Below are 24761 nucleotides of genomic sequence, written 5' to 3' on the forward strand. Positions count from 1 at the left end.
TAATTTTTATTATAATACATAGGTATTATTGTGTATTTACTTTAGATTATACTATGTAGTACCAATTGTAAAAAGTCTAGATAAAATTTTAACCAAAGTGTAATTAATAATAATGACAAGGAATTGACATACGTATACTTGTCTGAATGTTTATTATGAAAATCCATTGACTGTATAGTTTATAAATAATAAATTGTTATTTTATATAAACACTCAAAACGTTATTTTTTTATATTATCCAAAATACCTACACTGAATATTTCATAAGTGCTATTTATTATATTATATATACGCAGTAATCAAATAATAAACTTTGAACCCTTTGTATAAGGGCGTTTTATATAATCGTTTACATTTCGTACATTGTTAAACGAAATTATTCTGAATTATTATTACATTGAAAGTAGATTCATTTGTTACTGGTTGGTTATTAATTAAATCAGTACAAATAAACGTCATCGGCAAATTTTATTAATTAAATATTAATGACTTGTCGTAGTGGCCGACCCAGGGATTAGGCTCTCTTCCATAATAAATAGCTATCTCCCTCTACTCTCAATTAAGATGAAGTTTTAATTTCGAAAGGCAACAAGTCCTATTTGAGGACTTAATAACTTCGTCTGTGAAAGATAAAAAGAGGGGAAACTTTTATACTCGTTTTAGTACGGTATACCTACAAGTAGAGATACGAAATTGTACGTTAGGACGCCGTCAGTAAATTGAAAATTAAATTAAAACGCTAACGTTTGTTGTCGGTACCGACGACAAGGTGACGCTCATTCCAAATTTTCCCGTAGATAGCTATGAAAGAAATGAAAACATTCCAACATTTTATCAACCAGGGCGCAAGCAATGTAGAGACATAATTGGATCGAATTTGTTCGTCTTGGGAACACTTACCTATCCATTACTTACGAATGTAATTTACTTAGAATGTTGTGACCGTATCTATGTAATAAGTTGTATACTATCTCATATTGCAAAGAGAGTTACTTTATAAATTTATGAGTATAGATTTTGTACCTACTGTATATTGTATAGATGCCTCTAAATCTTTATATGAATATCTAAATATACATATGAATCAAGTATAATATAAACAAATAGAGACAAAAACCGACTACATAAATATAATTACTAAAATAAATGAAACAAACTTACATTGTCAATCATGAGTCATATGGATATACGTACGCTGCATAATAAATATTTTTTGTTAGCAGTAGCGATAAAGGTAAGAATATTTAAAGCTATTTAATATTTACAAATATAATTCACAGATATCAGGATCTTTATGAGTCAATCACGCTAATTAGCCACATGAATTTGAATAAAATATAAGTATAATACACGGATTGCTAATATTTTAAATTAACGCATATATTGTCTTTAACCAGACAGACAAGGACGCGAGTTATGTCAAGTTCCAAATACGCTGGATAAACTTGCTCATTGAATATTAAATAGGCAAACCTCTAGTCAGTATTTAGAACCCTCGACTTGCATTAATTATTAATGTCGTGAATGGCAATACACTGATCTATTACGAGCTATCGCTGAACCAAAAGGGAATTGACGTTTAAAGAGCAAAACGGTTGTTTTTATCTAGACTGCATGCATTGTTTTGTTCTTTGGCTTACACCTACGTGGTGTAGCCGTCCACCCCAGTGAGCACCCAGTGAACCGAACCGCACGTCACAACCCGACATAGTTTAGAATAGTTTTAGTTATATATTACTCCGTTTTAGTACGAATTCCCTTTACGAACAGCTCGGGGCCTGATACTGCAGTTTAATTACATGGATACGTACTCAGATGGTTTATTGGGATGTTTCTAACATTGTTTCATATTTTAGAATAACATAGAACAGACTTACACTTTCTTGCAAGACTCCTTAAAGAGCAATTAATAAATAATTATAGTGATATTTACATTTTATTAATGAAAAATACAAATTTCTACATTATAAATCAAATATTATAGGTCGTACAAAACAATATCTAAGCAATTTAAATTTAAATTCATAGAAATAAAATTACATGTACGAATAGATTAAATATTACGTTTACTCAGAAATATTATAATCTTGTCCTAAAAAGCGGCAAGCTATATTAACAATAGATCATTCGACAATCAACTGGGATTAGAGTTTACAATAGGGATACTCATTTACATTTAGGATATCGCTAGCTTATACCCTAATAAGTAAGTAAACACTGTAGGGTACACTCGGATTTCAAATGTGTAGGATGGGGTTCAATTATGGCAGTCTGAGGAGGCTATATTCAGTAATTAACAATTATTATCCGACACAGATATGAATACTGTCTATGCTAACAACGATTACTATCTAAACAGTAATGTTGACGCATCAACATTTACTTTCTTTTGCGTCCTTGAATATATTTTTCGATTGTATCGCGGCTATGGCAAGATTCCGTTCCTGTCTCTCCTCGGTCAGTTGTAGCTGCAAATTCCTTACATCTAGTTTAAGGTTTTTCACGTCGTTCTGCAAGCGCATGACTACTGTCCACAAGTTCGGCGCAGCGTGATTACCGGAGTGGGCGGGCAGAGACGGTGACCGTACTAGTGCCTCTATCGACACCGGGTACTCATCGTCGCACTCTGAAATACATAACACGATATTAATAGTTATCAATCGATAGTTACACTCCAGTGCACTTTGATATTCAGATGATAATTCAATCCGTAGTTCTCAAACACTACGTAATCGCTTTTATTGTTAGTATTCAACAAGAGCAGTTTAAATTATCAATATGAAATGAATTATTATTCTGAATAACCATATAAATGATATATACAGTATACACCCACCTCAGTCAGTAGAAAGTCGGTATTTGTATTAATGCATGAACTATAAACTATATAATTATTATGTGAAACTTGTTTCGCATATAAATAAAGAATTAATAATAACTGATACGAAATGTAAAACGAAATATGAAAAAGTAATATGAAATAAATGAGCACGTTATTTCGTAACAAAGATTTTAAAATAAATTAAATTTGCACACGGTATTATTGTGTACGCGAAATATCAGATAGTATATTAATTTATTTATGATAATACCACGTAATACCCACGTGAAAACTCGTTAGCTCTCACGGAGCTATTATTACACGCAAATCGGTAATCATCAAAAGATACCTTTTTAACCAACTTCAAAAAGGATTTTGATTCTGATAACGTATATTTTAGGGTATGATTCGCGATATCTTCACGTTGTACATGGGTTTTCACATATTTTTTTCTCAGTGAAAAACTTTACTGATTTAATTAGCATATGTTGCACGTATGTATAATTCAAATTGTCGTGATGTAGTAAGCACATGGCACTACTTCTATTCATTTCCAGAATGTCATAAGACTCGATTTGGAGAACAAATAATACTGCAAAAGAATAAAAATTGACGTGGTATTGAGAGGGCAATAAAATATGTGCTTCATCTTATATGAAATCACTCATGCTCAATCCCTTACAGCAGGATTTTAATAGGTATAGTATGTTACTCGCTTCCTTCCCCCTATTCCGAACCAATGTTGATAATTTTAAAATAAAAGATATGTCTAAAATATTCATATCGTGCTATTCGTTACCATATTGATTTATTTCTTCCACACTAGTTAGAAATGAGTGACTTAAATGTCATTAAGTCAATATCAATTACCAAATATGGGAATCGAACATTTCGTAATAGGTAGGGAACTACTTACGTAGCTACTGGTTTAAAACCTTGCTATATTAATATTATAGTGGGATCCAGTTACGCAAAATTGCAATTAATAGAATTTAATACAAACAAAGCTGGTGTTCACGAACGTTATTCACATTATGATAAGCAAAACGGGATTGCGCGTTTATTATGTAGATACATTATTATACTATACATTATTGTTAGTTTAAATTTAGTGACGTGAGACCTTCATGGCGGCCCAGCAAGCTGTTAGCTCTTATTTTAACAACCTTTATAAATATCAGGTCTATCTACATAGGGACTAGGTCACTCAAATATAAACTTTGCCGCAGAGGTTTTTTAGGGATGATATTAATATAGTGTATCGGTATACGCTGACAGGGGACCAGTGGAGGATACGGCAATAAGAGTAGCATGAAGTCAGATCAGGTAGTCAATCGTGACAGGACTTAACCATGATGTACCTACTACAGCGGGCATAGAGTGAAGGTCGACCTGATGATAGTACATTACTAGCAATAGTTGCCATTACTAACTGGTGACTACGACTAATAAATTAATATAATATTTAGTAAATACATTTTCAATATGTCAATTTTATGATTCTGTGCTGTTTCATTACTTATATTTTTTTATATAAAAGAAGTAATATTACACTTTCATTCAATAGAACAACTATTTTGTCACTATTTCTAAGCAGTAAGCTTCTGATTTTAGTGCTGGAAAAGATTGTGTTTTATTTCGTTATAATTTATTTTAATTCAATTCTACAAGTATATAGTTTACCTACCAGTAACTGGTCCATTTCCATGGAAAAAGGTGAAGTTTCTAAAGGATAAATGTCACAGATACAATAGAAATAGAACTGCAAGTCTACCATAGAAGATACACTGAAAACAAGAATATTTCTGTGAATTGCTTTATGCTACATGCTTAGATTACAAGTACAAGTGAGGAAATCTATGTAATAATTCATGATGCTTATTTATTTATGTATTTGTTTTTATAATGCAACTATGAAAACTTATTATAGAACAAAAATAGTGTTAACCAGAGTTGATCTACTCGCTTATTATTTATTTACGGCAAAAAATGCGGTGTCTGTCAAATTTTAAGGTGACAAGGGAGGCTCCTACCTACCTTTGAGATTACGCTGTCACACTACTCGATTTATTAAAACCTTGATGTATTTGCTTGCTACAATTTCCGAAATGCGCTAGGACATCTGTAGAAACTCGCCTTTTCGTTAATAACTATCTATTTGAGGGAGATCATTGTTCGAAATTTGTATCTTAGGGATGGTAGTTTAATTGTTAAGACGTCTGAACCTAGTGTAGACACATTGTGACACTGAGATAACCCAGTGTGTCTAATTACATGTTACATTTTTGCAAACTAATTAACTACTGTGGTTAATTAGTATAGAATTACAACAATTATATCAGTTTACTCGTAGAAATTTAATAGACCAATAATTCTGAAAGCCCTGATAAGTGATTTAATATTTGATAAGCCTGTCAAAATATTCAGGAATATAACTTAATTTAATGGATGTTGGTTACAGTCACTTCAAGATAGGTATTACCTAAGTGTATTGCATATTGTATTCAAGACAAATATTGTTAGATTATTATTTGTGTCAATTCAATATCAATGTGTATGTGCTTAAGGGCTAATGCATGTGGAACTGTAGAATTGTGTGTACAGGACATAGGAACAAAGGTGTTAAAAGATGGTGTGTTAATTAAATACAGCATTAATGATACAGATTAAAAAGAAATTTATTTCAAAACTGCTAACATAACTACAATAAAATTCGATAAAAAAATAAATATATATTATATGTATTATTATATAACACACATAACAGACCATATTATGCTCCGTAGACGAGGGGGATTTTATCCGCGTTTGTTGGCGGAGTATAATATTTTCCGTTGTGATTGAATACGTTTTATGTTGTATAGATTAGTTGCACAGAGATAGCAACTGTATTATAAACAAATGGTAGTATGGGTTTCTAAATATTGTAATTTTTGGCATCCGCAGACTAGGGATTAAATCTCCCGTCTGTGTAAGTCTTCTGGAGAAAAATATTAATGGTGAGAATTCACTCTCGTCTGCGTAGACTATAAAAAATTAATACCTCTATTTTTATAACATTTAATTCCGATCTATGTTAGCTTATAAATTATCTGCACAATTACTGGATAACTATTGTAGGAAAAGTGAAAAATTATATATAATTTTATTATAATTATAAAAAAAATATTATAAAATAATTCGTAAAAAGACCAAAAGCCAAATATCATTTTAAAATTCCACTACTCAATACACACACTATATTACAAAACATCAATAGATCTGTACTAACTCAATATTACTTTATTTTTTTGAGTTATTTGTATATATATTATACATTTATAAATACCTATAATATAGATTATAAAATTAGAATACGTTTGTAAATATCTAATACAAAATCTTTATGCAATTATAATTCATAAATATCCAGTAATTTATAAATGATCTGTGATAATAACATACATAATATATAATAAATAATTCTTATACAATAGATATATATATCAACAATATTATATATCAACATTCACATAGTACACAAGAAGATAATAATTAAGAATAATTTAATGAAAAAGTTAGTAATTTAATACAATTTATAGTAAGTGATATAAGATACTCTCTACAAGTAACTGTGGTATATAATAAATATATAAAAAAACGATTTCTCCTCTACCTAAATACGTTATATACTGTTATTGTATGTGTGTTTTTTAAGGAAATAACAGTTTTTAAAATGAACAAGTTAACAAAAAGAACAAGAGCAAAAAACAAGTATTGTATTCTCTTTGTACCTGGATTTTTGAAGGACTAATTATAAAATGACATACTGAGATTCTTTACTTAATATGTCACATAAAGGTAAACAAACTACACCTAAGTTAGTATGCTTCAGATAAATAAAGTTTGTTATACACTATTGTTTACAAAGTTATATTCTAATTATATTAGAAGTTTATAGCCGTTTTAGTAACACATTAGGTGTTTATTAGTTAAGATAAAGATCATGTAAACAGATTATGTTCGTAATAAATTACAGAATTCGTGTATGAAGTCACCCCTATTATTGTCAACGCGCTGAGTTTATCCGCGTAGTTGGTAGCCGTTATCACGTACGGTCGAGAGTGAAACTGCTAAAATATTTATAATAACGAACACCGCCGGGCCAGGCCAGATATAATAAAAAGAGTGAATACATCTTCTTTACTTGCTGCCCTCACTTTTCTTTTCGTGTACGTAAATTTGCCACGAATAAAATTTTGGTGATGGCCATATTCTTTGAAGATCAAAGAATATCGACATCCAGTGAAGTATGTATATATTTGAATATGATATAAAATTTAATATATAGTATATAAACTTCACATACAGGTAAATTTGAACATAAAATAAAAATTAAATATAAGGTAAATTCGTTTCAACACCAAATAATACATATGGACTGAATTAAGCTAAATGTGACGTTCAACAATATTATAAAAATGGCAAATATTATTAGTAGGTACTATTAATTATTAATTCCTTTGCCGTTCCATTATAATTAATGTTTATATAATAGATGAGTAATCTCCGTCTAATACAAAATGAATTCTAGGAATAGTAATTTTATAAATATCAATCTTGTGTAAATAGTTAACCAACCAGCAATTGCAAATTGTTTTCAATAAACAAGGAATTACGAACTTCACTCGATTCGATAAGTACTCATTGACCTAATAGTTTTCAGCGAAGTATTACTGTGTGCAGGATTATATTAAATTTGGTATAGATACCTACAGATGATTGGAAGTTGAAAATTTGAATTGAGTTAGGGAAAATATAATTCGAATATTTTTTTACATATTATAAATAATACGATATTCGAAACAAACTGGTACTATATATATATATATATATCATCATAATATATGTGATGTGATATACTGTTGCGGAGGTCGCATCCGCATAGACTCCCCCTGATATATTACCTACTAGCGGCCCATTCTGAGTTAGTACCTACAAGTTGAATAACATTTACATATCTATATAAGGTGCTAAATTATTTGTATTCCCTGTCATAGGACATAGTGTTTTTATATATATTACTATAATAATAAAGGAAGTTCCACAATTCACGAAAAAACAAAATATATTATGACCAAAATTTCTTCACATTAAAACAATTCATTGATTCCTTACCGTACCTTCCTACCAAATGATATAGTGACAGAATCGGCAACAGTAATTTTTTAAACTTACTTTTTGTATGAAAATAATAATTAGGTAAACAAGGCATACACAATTCCATCCATATCGTACCGAATTTATAAGTATTTAATACTATGCTCTGTAGAAGGGAATACTGATAATTTAGAAACAGCATATATAAATGCATATTGTACATATGTATAAATATACCATAAGATCTGAAATTACTATAAAATTCTGTACCATAGTTCTAAAGTAAGAAGCGAAGACAGGCAGATGCGGATAACTTGTTTTATTCGAGTATAGTAGAGTTCATTCACAGACAAAAACCGTAAAAGAACTATCCAAATCGTACACGACGAAGTACAATCTTGAATCTTTGTTTTAATTTAAAATATATTTCTCAATTAGAACAACATTTAGAGAAAAATAGACGAACACAGTTCTATTAGGAACCTACAAAATTCTCAAAAAGTACAAGAGTTCGCGCGATACCGCACTTCGGTGCCAACAGCAACAAATCGATATGTCAATGATCTCACAATGTACTACAATGAAATACAAGTTGGCTAGGTATAACAAAGTTGGACACATAATAATATTTACTCGCAATATTTTATCGTAAAAGCGACACGGATCCCTCGTTGAACTTACACCGACCAAATTAGGAATGTTCTGAAGAGAGGCTAAATTAAATGTGCCCAAATGAGACGACCCAATGTATTAAAAAATAAAAGGTGCGAATTATTTTTTAAATTATTTATTGTCTACCTCTGGAATCAGTTTATGTCATTAATTATAATGAATGTATTTATTTTTTAGATTGCAAAAGTATTGGTAAAGTTTATAATACATTATTATCTTGTGGAAACCTATAATATTAACATGATAATATAAATAATATTGACTATTAGTAACTATTTTGTTGAAACATGTGAATTTGATTTCAAAAACATTCGATTAAGACAAAAATATGTAATCAGTTATTAAAAAATTTTAGCTCATTTAATAAATGGTTTCATGTCAGAACGTATACAAATGTTTACTCAACAGAAATTACAGTAAGTAAAATGTACATATTACGAGAGTGAGACGAATTTTTAGTTTCCACTTCAATTAATCAGCTTTCGGTTCGCTTGACATTTGCTATTTTTAGTTCCCTTTTCCTCTAATGAAATGGTAAGGCCTACGTATGCATTTCTGAAAGTAAATAATTATTACTTCACTTTCAGTACAGAATATTTTTTATTACAGCCGAACACGCAATGAAAATGTTACTGAAGTTTATTAAAATGTGAATAAAAGGATTGTTTAATATTTTATGCTTTTATGATTGGTTAATTTTTATTTATTTGAAGATATCTTTTTATCCCTACCTTGTATTGGTCACTGTATCCGTATCCTATAAAAAAAATGCGCATTATATCAAAATAAAAATGCTGTTTACAAATGATGCTTGCAAATCATAAACCAAATTAATAAAAGAAATAACTTCTTCTCGCCACTTCATCTTTTCCTAGATAGCTATATCTATATTTCTCTTTACCAAATACTATGTATATATATACTAAACATGATATCTGTTCGTCGGTTACGCTATAACGAAATTGGTTACAAATAAACTCCTTTAAATTGTTCGCAGTATTTGTTCAATGTTTCTAAATTCAAAATTTGGACAATATTGAAGTTGGAATTGGCACAGCTATAAGGTAATGTACGAACATTTATGAATGTTAGATGCAATGCAGTGCACTACGGCACCCGGTTCAATAATAAATGAATGGCACGCGCCCGCTGCACCGACCGCTGCCTGTTGTGATTACATACAGCACAATCTAATAACCCGCTCCACTTGTGTCTATTAGGTATTCCTCATAGGCTTATGTAGTTCGCGAATGAACTAGTTCGGAAGTTCGTTCCCAATAACGAACTACGCCATCTAATCCTTAGATCTTACGCTCTTTAGCTCGTGTAGTGAAATGAAAAAAAAACTTGCTATGTTGTAAGAAAAAAAGAGTTGACTAGAAATTGACTAACCTACTGCCTGTCTCTGATTCCTATCTGAAGCGAACGAACTCAAAGAATAAGAGTTCGTAAGAGAGCTGCGAACTAAATTGAGCGATCCCAGTCACGAACTTATTATTCGCAAGACTAATTCGTCGTGTCCATGTTTTACATAATTCGACAATCCACAGAAGCACGTTCAGAAGGAAAACACCAAATGAATAATTTAGTTAACCAATTTGGGTCTGATGTAGGTGTGTATACACACAAGACAAGATATACGATGTGCAATTCATTTTATACATTTTATTTTGTATATATAACTAGCTGACCCGGCCACGCTTTCTCTGGGCTCAGTAGTTCTAATATTTAGGTCAATAAACTGTCCTATATTTTAAGGTATACAAACTTTTAGTCCCCAAATATAGTGTAGATAAAGTTAATTCTTATGGGAATGGGAATTGTACGATAGGATAATTTTAAATGCGAAAATTCGTGAGTATGGATGGATGAAAAGATATTATGTAAATTGGGCGAAATATAATGATAACTGTCAAGTAATTTTGATACCGAGAAAGTTGCGAGGGTTAGTTAGTGAAAAATATTTCTGATATACGTTTTAATAATTTCACTTTTTTTATTAGGAACCACCTATCAAGTACCTACGGCCGGCATGAATGAAAGTAAATTGTCCTGAGATAATTATATTATTATTATAAAACAATATACAAGTTCGATTTCTCGCCAGATCTTCTCAACTACCGCTTCTCAACTAACTAGCAGCCCGAACTAGACGGTAAGGATAGTGATAAAAATTTTGATATGCATAGGTGGCCAACAGTGAATGTGAATAGATTATTTTAACTGACGTTTGACTTTAAGGTTGACAAGCTACATATAGTGCATACATACATAACAATAAAGACTAATAACATATTTATAATACAGGTGGTAATGACATGATTTACTATTTAAATCCCCGGCGTATATCATTCACTAAATTATTTATAGGTCGACACAACCTAGATGACGAGATTTCGATTAGCCTACTGATATATAAATACAATAATACTATTGAATTTGGTAAACCATATAACCATAAGTACTAACCTACGTACTTCAGAATCATAAATTTTCAGGCGACCATTTTGAGTGTGGCTTTATTATGAAATATCCGATTTTGTATGACAGGTGCACAGCTGAATTGTGTATTCCGTTTTATATAAAATCATGGTAACAAATGGTTTTATATTTTGTAAAACAAACTGCCTATGTCGTCCGTAAAATACAAAGTTTACAATAGCATTAATAGATATTAATGTACTTGCTGTATGCTCGGACTTTGTCTGCACAAATTGTTACACACTATTACGACCCTTTTTAGTTTATTTATTGAGATAAAACATAGCCTATGTCCGTTCTCGTAATATCTATCTGAGTTTATATCAAATTTCACTAAACTTAGTTTAGTTGTTAAAAGTTAATAAAAATATAAACTTGCGAATTTATACTGTTTCCATGAATTATTAGCACATGTGATTCACATAAGAACACGTTAAGAGTGATATAACAACAACAATATTAATTAAGATACTTTTTGTATTGTAATAATAGAAAATATACATCGCTGAGAGAAGGCTCGACGGTCGACAATTACAATTAGAAATTATCTAATAAGCAGCCTATACTAAGCGACAACTTGGCAAATAAGACATTTTCCTTGGGAACAAGAATTGCACGTAATACTTATGAATGATAAGATTAATATAATGCTGATTTATTTGGTATAATATAATTTCACAAAAATATTTGCATTATTTTATTAACGTGGTACAATATGTTTTTATTCATGTAAAAGATCCTTATAACACACATGTCTGTCAGAAAATTAATAAACGGAGGTAATGAATTTATGAACGTTGATGGTGATAATGTAATAAGCATATAAGGCACATTATGTGTAATGGAAATGCAATAAGAGCATGAAAATTAGCAATAGAAAGTACTCATGTAACTGAACAACACTCAGTCATTTTGGTCTGAAAATTATCACCTACAGTCCAATTTACATTACATATTGATCTTCCAGATCAGATCTGCATTCTTTGTAATGATACTCCTCAATGGCTTGACCGATCGAGACCAAATTTCATCGAAGGTCGACCTTCGGGCCTCCTACGTTTACCAATAAAAAAATCCGATCGGTCATTCTCGACTTTTTAAGAATAAACGCTCTCCGCTCAACATATGACGTGGTGTGTAATCAACACACCGGTAACAAACCTAGATAAGTATGCAACATCATCTGTTGACACATAAACCATTAATTTTGCAACGCATGGATATTCACGTAACGACAACGTCCGCAGGGTTTTTTTAAATAGGTACACTGTCATGCAAACCTTAAGAATAGTGTTACATGATCAACGTCGGTAACGTTGATCATATAACACTATTCTTTTAGTATCACATAAGACATGTGCAAAAAGCCTATGATTATAAAATTTTGGTCTCTGCCTGTAGGTAGTTGTTATTAAATAACTATCTGTGCAATATAGGTACAATTTTTTTACATACGTTATTCGCGTTTAGAGTTGTGTATGTATTTAATTTATGATTAGAAATCATTAATTAAATACATGCGTGAAGTTATGTCCCCAGTAACAATCAAATAAATGATTTATATGTCTATTTAAAAATCATTACATGTAAATTTATGGTACTATTATTAAAAAATCTAAGATTAGATTATAAATATGAAAAGTAGTTTAATTTCCTGCATACTTCTTAGTGTTCTGAAGAACGAAAAAATGTATGCAAATACTATGGACCGCTAGTTTGAATATATGATTATTAACTAGCTTCTGCCTGCGGCTTCGCTCGCGTTAATTTATCCCTTTAGAGGTGGAATTTATCAAAATTATTTCTTAGAGAATACCTACGTCATAGTAGCTTTATGCATGCAAAGCTCAGCCCGAATGGTTTAAAATTGACAAAGTTACATAAAAACTTTAATCCCCTATTTTATCCCCTTGGGGGTAGAATTAATCAAAATCCTTTCTTATCGGATGCCTACGTCATAATATCTACCTACATGCCAAATTTCAGACCGATCCGTCCAGTGGTTTGGGCTGTGCGTTGATAGATCACTACGTCAGTCACCTTTGAGATATATATATTTATATATATATATATATATATATATATGTATATAGACAATTTCGACCTTATAGCAAACGAGGGAATTTACACAGATCTCTGAAAAAATATGAACTATTGTATAAAAGTGGGGCAGTTGTCTCAATTCCAATTTTCATCTTCACTAATCAATACCATATAATCAATAAATAAATACACAGCAATACATATTTTCTATGTAAATCTCATTTGGTTCTAGAAAAATGTATATTTTTATATAGATTCTTTGTAGAACCTACAAATAGAGGATAATAATCCCAATGAAATATAATGGCGTACAGAGGATACTGGGGCCGTCGAAGTTGCGGAATTTGTAGACTAAAATAGAATAGTCTACTATAATCCTATTAACACAAGAATAAGTGAATATTAAACTCAGCAATATTAACAATAACAATATAGATATATATTTACACTCTTTATATATAATATTCACAAGTAAAACTCGAAACATTTATTTTACGTTTTACCAAAATTATCTGTAAAAGTTTAATTATACAACAATCTACAGTATTGTTTTTATATATAAATATGAATAATATATAAAATGCTTCGTTTAAATATTTGCAATTACATTTCAATTAAGTCGAAATTTCTAAGATATTATCGTTTTAGCGCTAATTAATATTATTATGGCGGATTGACTAGAAGCTCTTAAAATAGCTTCACTCGTGGAACGACACTGAAAACCGTTTCGGATAATGACGTTATGTTTATAAAGCTATATTTATATCACACTATTTGTCGACAAAATATCGCCAAATTAAATATAGTAAATATTCAAATATTTATAATAAATTTTATTTCGTGTATTATAACAATTATATATAATTAAAAATATATTTCAAATTACAACCAAACCATGCATCTATATGTTATAATATTAATGCACCATGAATGATAGTCATATCTAATAAGCAAAACTAATTACTATTATAATACTGCACACATGCACTATAGAAATAATATGGAAATCTATGTTAACATAGATAACACGTTTTTAACAGACAGTGAACCCTTAAAAATGGTCTTCACGAAATGACACCATTATTACAAATCACATTTATATTGTTCGTGGTATTATCGATAAACAATATAATCATAATAATAAATTATTACGTAGTTATTATAATGAGATGCATATGTAGCATGTTTTAAACATTTATTATATTAGTCTATGGAAATCAGCTTTGGTTATTGTCAAAATTGAGAATGCAACACCCAGTCAATGATCATACGATCACGCACACCTCTATTTAGGGGATGGGATACAGATTAAAAAATGAGCAATTAGGAAATTAGGCGGAAATGTTTAATTTAAAATCTATAGGAACAATAGGGGAACTGAGCAAATATATGATGAAAAAACTACTTATGTCAATCGAAATGGTGAGATTTAGTGAGCTGCTTTACGAAGGTGCCGCAGCACCACGTCGATGAGCGAGCGGATCGTGAAGCGGGGGCGGGAGCGGGAACTGGCGCGGGCGCATGTAGCATGGTCCGCAGAGGCGCAAGGCTAGGGTGCGACCCGCTGCGTCGCTCGCGTCCACAATTAAATTTCACCCTACGTTCATCCGAACACTCCCACAAATTGGGATTGGAACGATTCAACTGAAACTTCCGCTCTGTTAGTAGCTTCCTCGTGTCCGGCCCACGATACAGGTAAGCGTCCGCCGCCGACGAGCTCTTGTTGCGTTTCACTTTCGATGTCTTGCTACAGCCTGAGTATTCTGGGGTCTCACATCGCTGGACGAAGTTCAGTTTAGTATAGTTATAGTGAGGTAGGTTAGTAGCGGGTGCGTGATATTGTACTTTACCGAGAGAAAAGTGGCCGCAGTCCACTGCAGGTGCGATATAAAGGCAGCCGCATGTAACAAAATAGAAAGATTCAGACTACCATATTATAATGATAGAAGCCCGAATGGTTAGCATTTAATATAATGGAACATTTTCAAGTAAATCACGAACAGTTTTAATGTGAAAGGTGACAGGCCGAAAATATAGCGAGGTTTGAGCGCGGTCAAGGCTTATTCGTTTGTTAGTTACAAGAATATCTTTTGCATAATGCTTGTTACGTCACAAATGCATTAATAACGGAAAACAGTGAGATTATTTTTGATGACTGCTGTAAATAGCGTGAAATCATAAGGGACCATTTTTATATTAAATCGACCGAGATTCCTTAATTGAGAAGTTATAAAAGAAAAAAGCAAAATAAAATAGTTACAAACGACTTGTATTGCGCAAGGACGCCCACTAACACAGTCAAAGTAAACATTAACCTAGTTCTGATTCTTAAATTGGATAAAAATGCGCTCTCAATTGTCGTCTACGTTCGAATGCTTTCTCAATTATCGACAAAATAAATAAATAGCAAAATAAGAAAATCGAAATACTTGGACACTTTAATAACACTACGTGACTAGCTACTTTGTACTGGTACATAATATTTAACTAAGTAATATAAAACAAGAAATTAAACTTTCTGCTAATTATATTATGGTTTTACGCAACTTCAAAGTACTTTTTTATATGGAATCTAACCAATCAGATCTACGAATACGAGTATAGTGAGTAGGATAGAATAATTAAAGCATGCCGCATTATCATGCATTTAGATACTTGTGCATATATTAATATACGTATGCGAATATATTGAGTATTATAGTTACAGTGATGATTGTATTAGGTGCATATTACACCAACAACTAAATTTGTACAACAATTACTCTGAAGCGTTCTTTTTTAACGACTAGTGATAATTTGGTTTTGTACAAATAAATACAGATCTTTCATTCTAAAAACCAACTGATAATACGGTTTCTTGACTTTGCCTGTCTCCTCCTTGTAGACTCGATTATCTCCAGTGGTATATTCGGTACTGCATAATAAATACAGTCATGTTAGTAGAAAAAATTTCCCGTCCTAATGTTAAATACGATTAATTAAAATGCATTCTAATTAAGCAAAGTGCTTATACATTACATGATGCTTATTAATGATAGCTTTACTTGATAATCTAGCATTTATATATTTGATGTTCTAGCAATTATTTAAACCGTTTTTTACTATTACTTGGTTATTATTGTATTGTACACTTTCATATTATAACGAAAGTAATTTAAGGGTCTTTAGTTAAGCAAATAATCGCTATAATATGAACGTGAACATAGAAAAACTACATAATACGAGTTAGCATAGGATAGAATATTGTAGCAATACTCACCGGAACTGACAGCGTTCCTGCACCGCGCGGAAGTACAGTACGCTTCGATAACCTTCAGGATCAGTGCGTCTTCCTCGTAAGAGTTTGACTTCCGCTGGTGGGGTGCGTAAGGGTGGGTCGGACCGATATTTTCGTCCGAGCCGACCGTAAATGATTGCGGTCTAAGCGGTGGCGCAGGCCGCAAACATGTTATGCTCCACCCTACAAGAACTGCTGTTTTATTATAGTGGTATGCTATGTCCATATTTGTTCCGGTTACTATTTAATAACTTTACTTTAATTACTATATGGAGTATATCATTTTTATAATCATTATTAGAAAATCACATTGTCATTTCACTACTGTGTGTTCTCTCTTATAACAAGAGAATTTAGTCTACTATGTTGAATGTTCCGTATCTTTCATTAATATATTTATAGTTGTTTGTTTCCTTATCTCTTACTACTTCCAAGGAGTACAAAAGGGAATAACATTGTATTTATAAGATGCCACAAAAACCTACATATTATAATAAAATAATTCATAATACAAATTTATAATAAATAAAATTAATATCGCATTCATTTCTAATAACAAATCAAACATAGAAACTGTTTATTTGGCAACAGTCTTAGTAAAGTGTATGAAATTTTAAGTTTATTGTTTTCTTAATAGCCACTAAAATAGGAAATCGCTTTTTAATTTTTACAACCTAAATAAATTCCAAATAAAAAGCTCATTAAATGGGTTACGTTTAAGAATATAAACAGTTCCTTTTTCAAATATTATTTTTCTATTTCACAATTACAACTTTGCCACAGTGACACTGCTTACTACTCATATGTATTAATCAGTTATAGTATCAATAATAGCATTGTGGTAAGGTACCAAAAATGACAAAAAAATATTTACATACATATTCGTTAAACGTGATTGTACCACTAATACGGTCAAAATATTTTGCTCACCTTTATTGCTGTAGTTCGAGCCAGAGCTATCGATGAAATCAACAGATGAGAATTTCTTCCCGATAGGACTTTTATTTGTTTTGGCAGGCGATTGATCAAGGGAGTCGCAGGAATTTAATAGCCAGCGCGCCGACTGGTTCTTTTGCTTGTTTTTGTGTGTTTGTTGCGTATGTTGAGTATAGCTTTGATGATTGTTGAATGAGTGTGATCTTTTGTGACTGGTTAGACCGGACGATATATCTGAGTTATTACTGTCGCTCATGGCCATCTGCAGAAAAAGATACTGTGGTTACTAAATGTCAAAATACCAAACATTTGTTTACAAAACAAGTATTGATAAACGCCCAGGCACGTTTTGCACATATTGTTTTCATAAAGTACACAAAATAAGAAAAAAACTTTTATAGCATATATACACATGGAACAGGAGTAAGAAGTAGACTCAGGAGTGTCAACATTTTATAGACTTTCTTGACGTACGAAGCCTAAATTTCCACAAATGATTTTTTTTATAATACTAGTAATATTTATAAGTAGCGGTTTATTGTAGCTTCATCAGCGCAAATTTGTTATTTTCCATTCCCGTGGAAATTTCCAAATGTTTGGGTGATTTGCCAAAAAATACTGAAACATGTGTTCTTAATCATTTTAGCTAACTACTTTGACACATTCTTTTGATCATCGCATAGGGGATAACATTTCGAATGCCCTTCTTATTCTTAGTGTACTGCAACACGTTAAAGAATGTACTATGTAAATTTGGTTTGCATATCCAATTATTTTGGCTTAGGAATGATAAAATCAGAAAGTCTGCTTTACCTATAATGAAGTTATTCATCACCGATTGCGATTTCTTTCTCTATTATGTTTAATTAAAACAATTTGCTAATGTTTTTGATCATCCCCTATTCCATTAGGAGATTTTTCCTAGCCTTCATTACAAGGAATAAATAATAGGAAATATCAAGCATTTCCATGCATTATACATATCTTAATATGTTAGTAGATGTGAAACTACTTGCAGTGATGTATTTTCTGTTAGTAAGATGAATATAAACACAGGCAAGGATGATCAAGTAAAGCACTGCAACACTGGGGTAACTCTAATGACAGTATTAATCTAGCGGGTACAAAACTTCAAGGCAATATTATCTTCAAACCAGTGATACATAACACAGTATCTCTTTACAAAATAATAATCCTTGCCTGAGTCGGTGACCACGGTAATCGGTAACTTTGCTTTCATCCACCAGTGTGCATACAAATCTGAACGATACACCACAAATCCCGTCTGCATATCAGTCAAACCCTTTTGCAATTTTGATAAATCTTCACTGCGAGATCTCGTTTTACGTGATTCATCAGTTTGTTTGTTTTCCTTATTAAACACATCGCGATTACGAGGACTATCCACACGAGACTGTCTTCCATTACCAATCTCAGTATTCTCTCTGAATATGCGCATGTGGTAATGCAAACTGGGCTTCGTGCGTTCGGTTATATTCAGGGTACTCCATTGGCACGGCAGTGCTTGGCGGACATTCTTAGGGATTTCTAAATGTGTACTGGGCTTCCGATAAATTCTAGGTGGCGGATCTGGTTTCAATTTTATTACAGGCTTATAATTATCAATGTTTCTCCTAATAGATGTCCTTTTAATTTGGGATGAAGACACTGGTGGATTCGAAACGAAGGTCGATGTAACATTAGCGTTTGTCGAATCCAATACGTCCAGGCTGTTCTCTGATGTAACGCTCGTCACGCATGATGTCCTAGCCGTGGACCCAAATGGCGAGGTACACCTGCATTGATCCTCAAAGTTAGCCGCCTCTATCTCTGATAAGGTTAGCTTTTTGCGACGATCGTTATCGTAGATACCTTGGGACATGTTAGTTATAGAACCCTTTATATGGTCCAGGTTTTTGTCTTGACTATCAGAGTCATGACCGGCGTTACCCGAGCTAGAATAATCGGGCATATTTAAGTCAGGAGATGTCAAATTACAACTTCCCGCAACGCCAGAATCTGAAGATCTAGGACTTGGACAGAGAGATCTGTTACAGCATTCACATTTCTTGTGTACTTTATTGTTTTCTGACTGCGAACTCATCCTCTGGATACGGTTTTCATCATTCTTATTGAAGCTTTCAGTTTCGACCATTGACCTAGATATAGAACGTCTGATTCTTTTATCAGAATTCAATGAATGTTTTCGAAAAGGTATTTTTGTATTAAGATTAACGTTTATGACTTTCATATCATCGTCTTCATTACGAAACATTGGTGGTGGATCAATAATAATCGAATCAATTGCGCTATATCGAAATTGTTTTGGCGATGGCGGAGATAAATTATAAACTATCTCAATTAATTTAGACTCATCACTGTTTAGTTCTTCTCGAGAATAACTTTCATCAGACGATTTCCAAAGTTTGGGGATTGCATTCTTTGCACTGCAATTGGGAAAACTTCGTCTTGTAGGAATAAAATCAGTTTCACTTTTAGTGTTATTTCGATGGTATGATTCTATTTGTGTATTTTGATCCATGTTCACCAAATCTTCACAGGCCATGTAAGGCCTAACTTCGAAACTGGAATTTTCTGTACTTTCGGAATGTTGAAGAAATGGACGCAAGCTATCCTTCTGTTCCTGTGTCGTCAATATTGGATCTATCACATTGACTGTATTGTGGCTTTCCTTTCTACAAGTTATATTTTGAAATAAATTTTTCGTACAATCACCTTTCAGTTCCTGTTGACAAGTATCATATGGTGTATCCTGGATATTATCGAAATACCGTACGTAACCAAAATTACTGCCACAACTACTGCAATCTGAGGACGGTGTTCGAGAACTAGCATTGTCCATAGCATTCTGTCGAAGTATTTTTGAACAGCCAGCAGAATAAATATCTGTGCAACTAGACATGGTGTGGGTTTCTGTAGTGTCAGTTTCCCTGTCACTTTCATCACTATCTGAGCATTCTGTTTCAGTACCAACAACGCCGTCGTTTTCTATTCTCAATCGTATGCGATTCTTGTGTCGTCTCATGACTGGGAATCCAGATAACTCGAACGCTTTTGCCCATGTCCTTTCGTGTAACAATTTTCGCAACATTCGCCTCGTTATTACTTTTTTCTTAACAAGTCTCGCAAAATATTTTGTTAGTGAGTAATATGGTGATGCAGAGGGATAACTAGGTGGTGGCAGTGTGACGTGGTATAAACTGCGGCGACTAGAGTTGATGCTAGTCAACGCCCCTTCAGAAGGAGATCGGGTCAGCTATGTAACATTATAAAATACCTTAGTTTCATTTTATGTATAAAATATAGTAACAAATAAAATAAATATACATAGTAATAAACCAATTGTATAATAGTTAGATATAAAAAACTTACATGTGGCAATGACTGTGGCTGTCCAGGATCATGAGAAGGACTACTAGTGTTCGAGTGTTTCTGAAGCAAACTGACCCAATTGTCTGCCTCAGCTTTTGTTTGACACACAGCAACTATGGTGTCTATCATGGGTGAACTTATTTCGAATGCATTCTTTCTAGTATCAGTATCTTCTAGCTTGCAAACTGTTATACCCGTCAGGGGAAGACAACCCTAAAAGAACAAATCATTAATTTTTGAACTAAACTATCAACCAAAATCTTAATAAGGGAAGTAGGGGATTATTTTCTAGATCGTTGGCATAATTTGGGGTAAATAACCCATAACTAAAGTGATTTCATTCTTTTTTGCTCTACTAGTGCCCTGCTAGTGTATACCATTAAAGCAGATGACCTCATCTATTTTAATGGGATATTGATATAATATTATCTTGTGAAATTCTTTGTATAATGTTATATTGAAGAATGATACATTTCTTTTGTGAAAATGAGTACAGTGAGGACTCATTTTCACAAAAGAAATGCATCATTCTTCAATATAACATTATACAAAGAATTTCACAAGATAATATTACATATAGAATGAAATGCTCTGTATGACTGTCGATCCTGGGGTAGTGTAGTGGACTACAGGATACATGAATATTAGTACTTCGTATTGACTATGATTATACTAATCTTATTTGTTTACTCACCTCATAAACAAAAGCAGAAACTCTTTTGCTTACTGACAATAATAATAAAGATGAAGGGAAAAGAACAAGGTAACGATCTTGATGTGAAGGGCCAACGGCCACACTTCCCATGTGAAGCACGTCACCAAGAGCCGATAATTCGCCACCAGGCCAACCTCGAACTTCGCCCGTTATCACTTGCAACTCTAGTTCTTTCTGGCGACGCAAAGCTGAACAAGCACTCTGCAACAATAAATAAATATTAAATATCATTAAATGAATGGATGAATATTTTTTATTTCTCCAAGAAATTTTAAATGCTATTGGAACATATAGTATATTTAATATTTAACTGCAGCATGTATTATATTATAACATTTGCAAAAGACTGAACCCAAAATTAGAAGATTTGTATCTTAGGTATTCAAGACCCCATCTCAGAGACATTGTAGTGAAATTTAAAGTAAACTTAAAGGTAAATAGAATAAGAGAGAAATAAGATAAACAAAGAAATATCTATATAGCTTAATTCACCCTAATGTTTTATCTGACAGATAATTTGAAAGTAAACAAAAGAAGAAAATCATTGTAAAAAATTAAAAAGTGAGGTAACTTACAGCAATATCTTTATAAACGACAGATGCCCGATGTGTGTCACCTCTATCTGGGTGCGCTTCGTGCACGTGTCGCGCCAATTCTTGTAACATAGCAGGGTATTTACCAAGTCGCCGGAATGGCTTTGATAGACCAGCAGTTAATACTAGCACTCCTGGACAGACAGCACCTGCATTCTCCATCCATGTATTTAGTTCTTCTCTGTAATTGGAAATAATATTAAAGAACAATAACTCAAAAAAGTTCTGATTGTAATATACTAGGTTGTACTGAATTTTATTCGACAAGCACTAAAACCAATTTATAAAATGAAAAAACTCAATTTATAAGTGTATCTAATAGCTGTTTAATATAACTGGTGCAGTAATATCTTGGTAATTGAAATGAACATAGGAGGAAAACCAGCAAGAAGAATCAACAATTTTGAACACATTTTGTGATTGATATATATTATTTATGATCAATGCAGTAATTTATCTTAATAATGTTTCAAGGAATGGGAGGACATGCACTTAAGGTTACGTAATACTCAAATTTATACTTACTTATATTTATCAAGTATGCAAACAGCTTTAGGATGACCAGCACAATATGTTTGGTGTACTGATTTAATTTTAGGTGCCCATTGCAAAAATAGACCACCCACTCTCTGGTCTGGGCCAGTTTTTGTTGCACATTCTTCTAATAAGGCTAGGAATTGTTCATGAATCTGGAGTACTTCATTGATGTTGCCTGTTAACTGCTTAAACTCATCTCTCGTAAGTCTAAAAAACATTTATTTATTAACAACCTTTCTAGGTCAGGGACTTTGCACCCACCAAGTTAACAGGACAAATTAAATTTAATAATGATTATTAATGATAGATATTATTATTAATTCTTACTTTTGACTTATTATTACAACTTATACAACATTGTATAAGTTGTAATAATAAGATAAGATTTATGGCAGATGTAGTGAATACATTATTCTATAACATTTTCTAGGTTTGCTGGAAGAAATATCTTCATAGAGATAACCTCACTCTTGCACATTACATATATCATATTACTGTTTATTTTTCCTTTGCATGTGTACAAAAAAGAATAAATAAATATATACATACATATATAATATGATTAGTTAACTACATATTATATTTTTAATTATCAGTATTATTTATTCCATTCATTTTGAAGAGACATGGCAAAAAATAGGTTGAGAGATACCTCTTTTAATAGTGTATTCAGTGAATAATCTTAGCATGATTTTGTCGAAAATATATACCCAATACTTAATCAAATAAAACATAAAAACTTATTTGTTATCTTTTAGTTCACTTATATAAATTTATATATGTATAGATAATTTTGATAATAGGATATGCCAAGATTGTTCATAAAATATGACATAATGAAATCAATGACAAAAAGTTTGTAAAAACTTAATTCACATTAAGACTATAAACTTGCATATAATATTGGTTAACAAATGTTCAAAAGAAATAACTGCATAAACAACTTACATATTACTTTTTTCTAAAGGCTGCAGAAAGTTACTGACAAGCCCTTGCATTTCTGCCACATGAGCTTTTTCAGAGTCAATGATATCTTTGAGCACCACATTTCTGAATGCTTGAATCTCGGAAGCAGCTCGTATTGGTGATGTTGTGACAGAACCAGAAGTATCTAAATATTAAAAAGATTTTCAATTTAAAGAGTAATTTAATACTTGACATTTGGGGAAGAGGGAGCTACTATTAGGAAATAGTTATGCAACAGACCTCCAAGCAGTCACTCTGGACAGCCAAGTACTTAATTCCTGATGAATTATGAATATCATGATGGGCTCACTGTCTTGAGTTCGTAATCATACTATTATGCTACACTGGTGCCCCATCAAAGTAAAGCATAATGTATGTACTAGGGTAGGTTATAGGGTACACTGCTACCTATTCACTTATACAAAAACACAAATAATTATCAATGACACATGTCAAATAATTAGGTAGTTACCTTTGTAGTCAGTCACATAATTGCTGGGAAACCATCCTGTGGTCTCACCGAGAGTACCTTCCCACCATCCACCTTCCTCCCTTTGTGTTACAGTGATTATATCTCCTTTCTTGAAACATAGTTCGTCATTATTCTTTCCTTTAAATGAATATATTGCTTTTACCAAGCAATTTTCAGCAGACATTTTATTTAGAGTATAGCACCATGTTATAATTATTTCTGAAAAGAAATATAAAAATTTTAGATCTGTTTAATAATAGACATAGTAATGAAAAGTTTTAACTGTACAAAGAGAAAATAATTTAACTCTTGAATAGAAAATTAAAATTTACAATTTAGATTTTATAAAATCTTCTAACAAACAGTATATAGGCGAGTACTTGAATTAAGAAATATGTAAGTCACAATTGAAGCATATTACAAACATTGAAAATATCTAGAAAGATTGGGATTGCTCTCAATAGGTATGTGGATATTTAACAGGAAGACGAGTAGTGTCAGGTCTAAAATAGTAATGCCAATCATTCATGCAAAATAGCACTTACATACTTAGTATATTATATTTATCTACACTTTAATCAGTAATGAATAAGTAATTATTAAAAACAAATGTTTTTTTGAAAAAAGATACTTACAAAAAGTAACAAATTACATCCGAATTTAAAGATTCCAAAAATAACCAAGGAAAGCAAAGCATCTATAATCATACTGTCAAA

The 24761-nt window shown here is 32.0% G+C and overlaps 1 protein-coding gene across 6 annotated transcripts; it reads right to left on the minus strand.

Moving 5' to 3' along the window:
• Nucleotides 1-14: 14 nt before the first annotated feature.
• Nucleotides 15-24753, minus strand: LOC131853620 (rho guanine nucleotide exchange factor 6). 6 transcript variants are annotated; one of them, XM_059204583.1, is made up of 11 exons: nt 24591-24748; nt 24046-24264; nt 23556-23718; nt 22596-22814; nt 22053-22251; nt 21457-21678; nt 20763-20975; nt 17364-17631; nt 16416-16616; nt 15007-15030; nt 15-2626 (listed from the first exon to the last, which is right to left on the minus strand). In XM_059204583.1, exons 2-11 carry the CDS (start codon nt 24227-24229, stop codon nt 2373-2375), a joined length of 1947 nt encoding a protein of 648 aa, XP_059060566.1. In that variant the 5' UTR covers nt 24230-24264; nt 24591-24748; the 3' UTR covers nt 15-2372. The 6 variants fall into 6 exon arrangements, with proteins under 6 accessions (XP_059060566.1, XP_059060565.1, XP_059060567.1 ...); XM_059204582.1 differs by having other exon boundaries at nt 16416-16625; XM_059204584.1 differs by lacking the exon at nt 15007-15030 and having other exon boundaries at nt 16416-16625; nt 24591-24747.
• Nucleotides 24754-24761: the final 8 nt, after the last annotated feature.

The sequence above is a fragment of the Achroia grisella genome, unplaced genomic scaffold, assembly GCF_030625045.1.
Source record: "Achroia grisella isolate CSIRO2021 unplaced genomic scaffold, CSIRO_AGI_Agris_v1 utg903, whole genome shotgun sequence".
Classification (NCBI taxonomy): Eukaryota; Metazoa; Arthropoda; class Insecta; order Lepidoptera; family Pyralidae; genus Achroia; species Achroia grisella.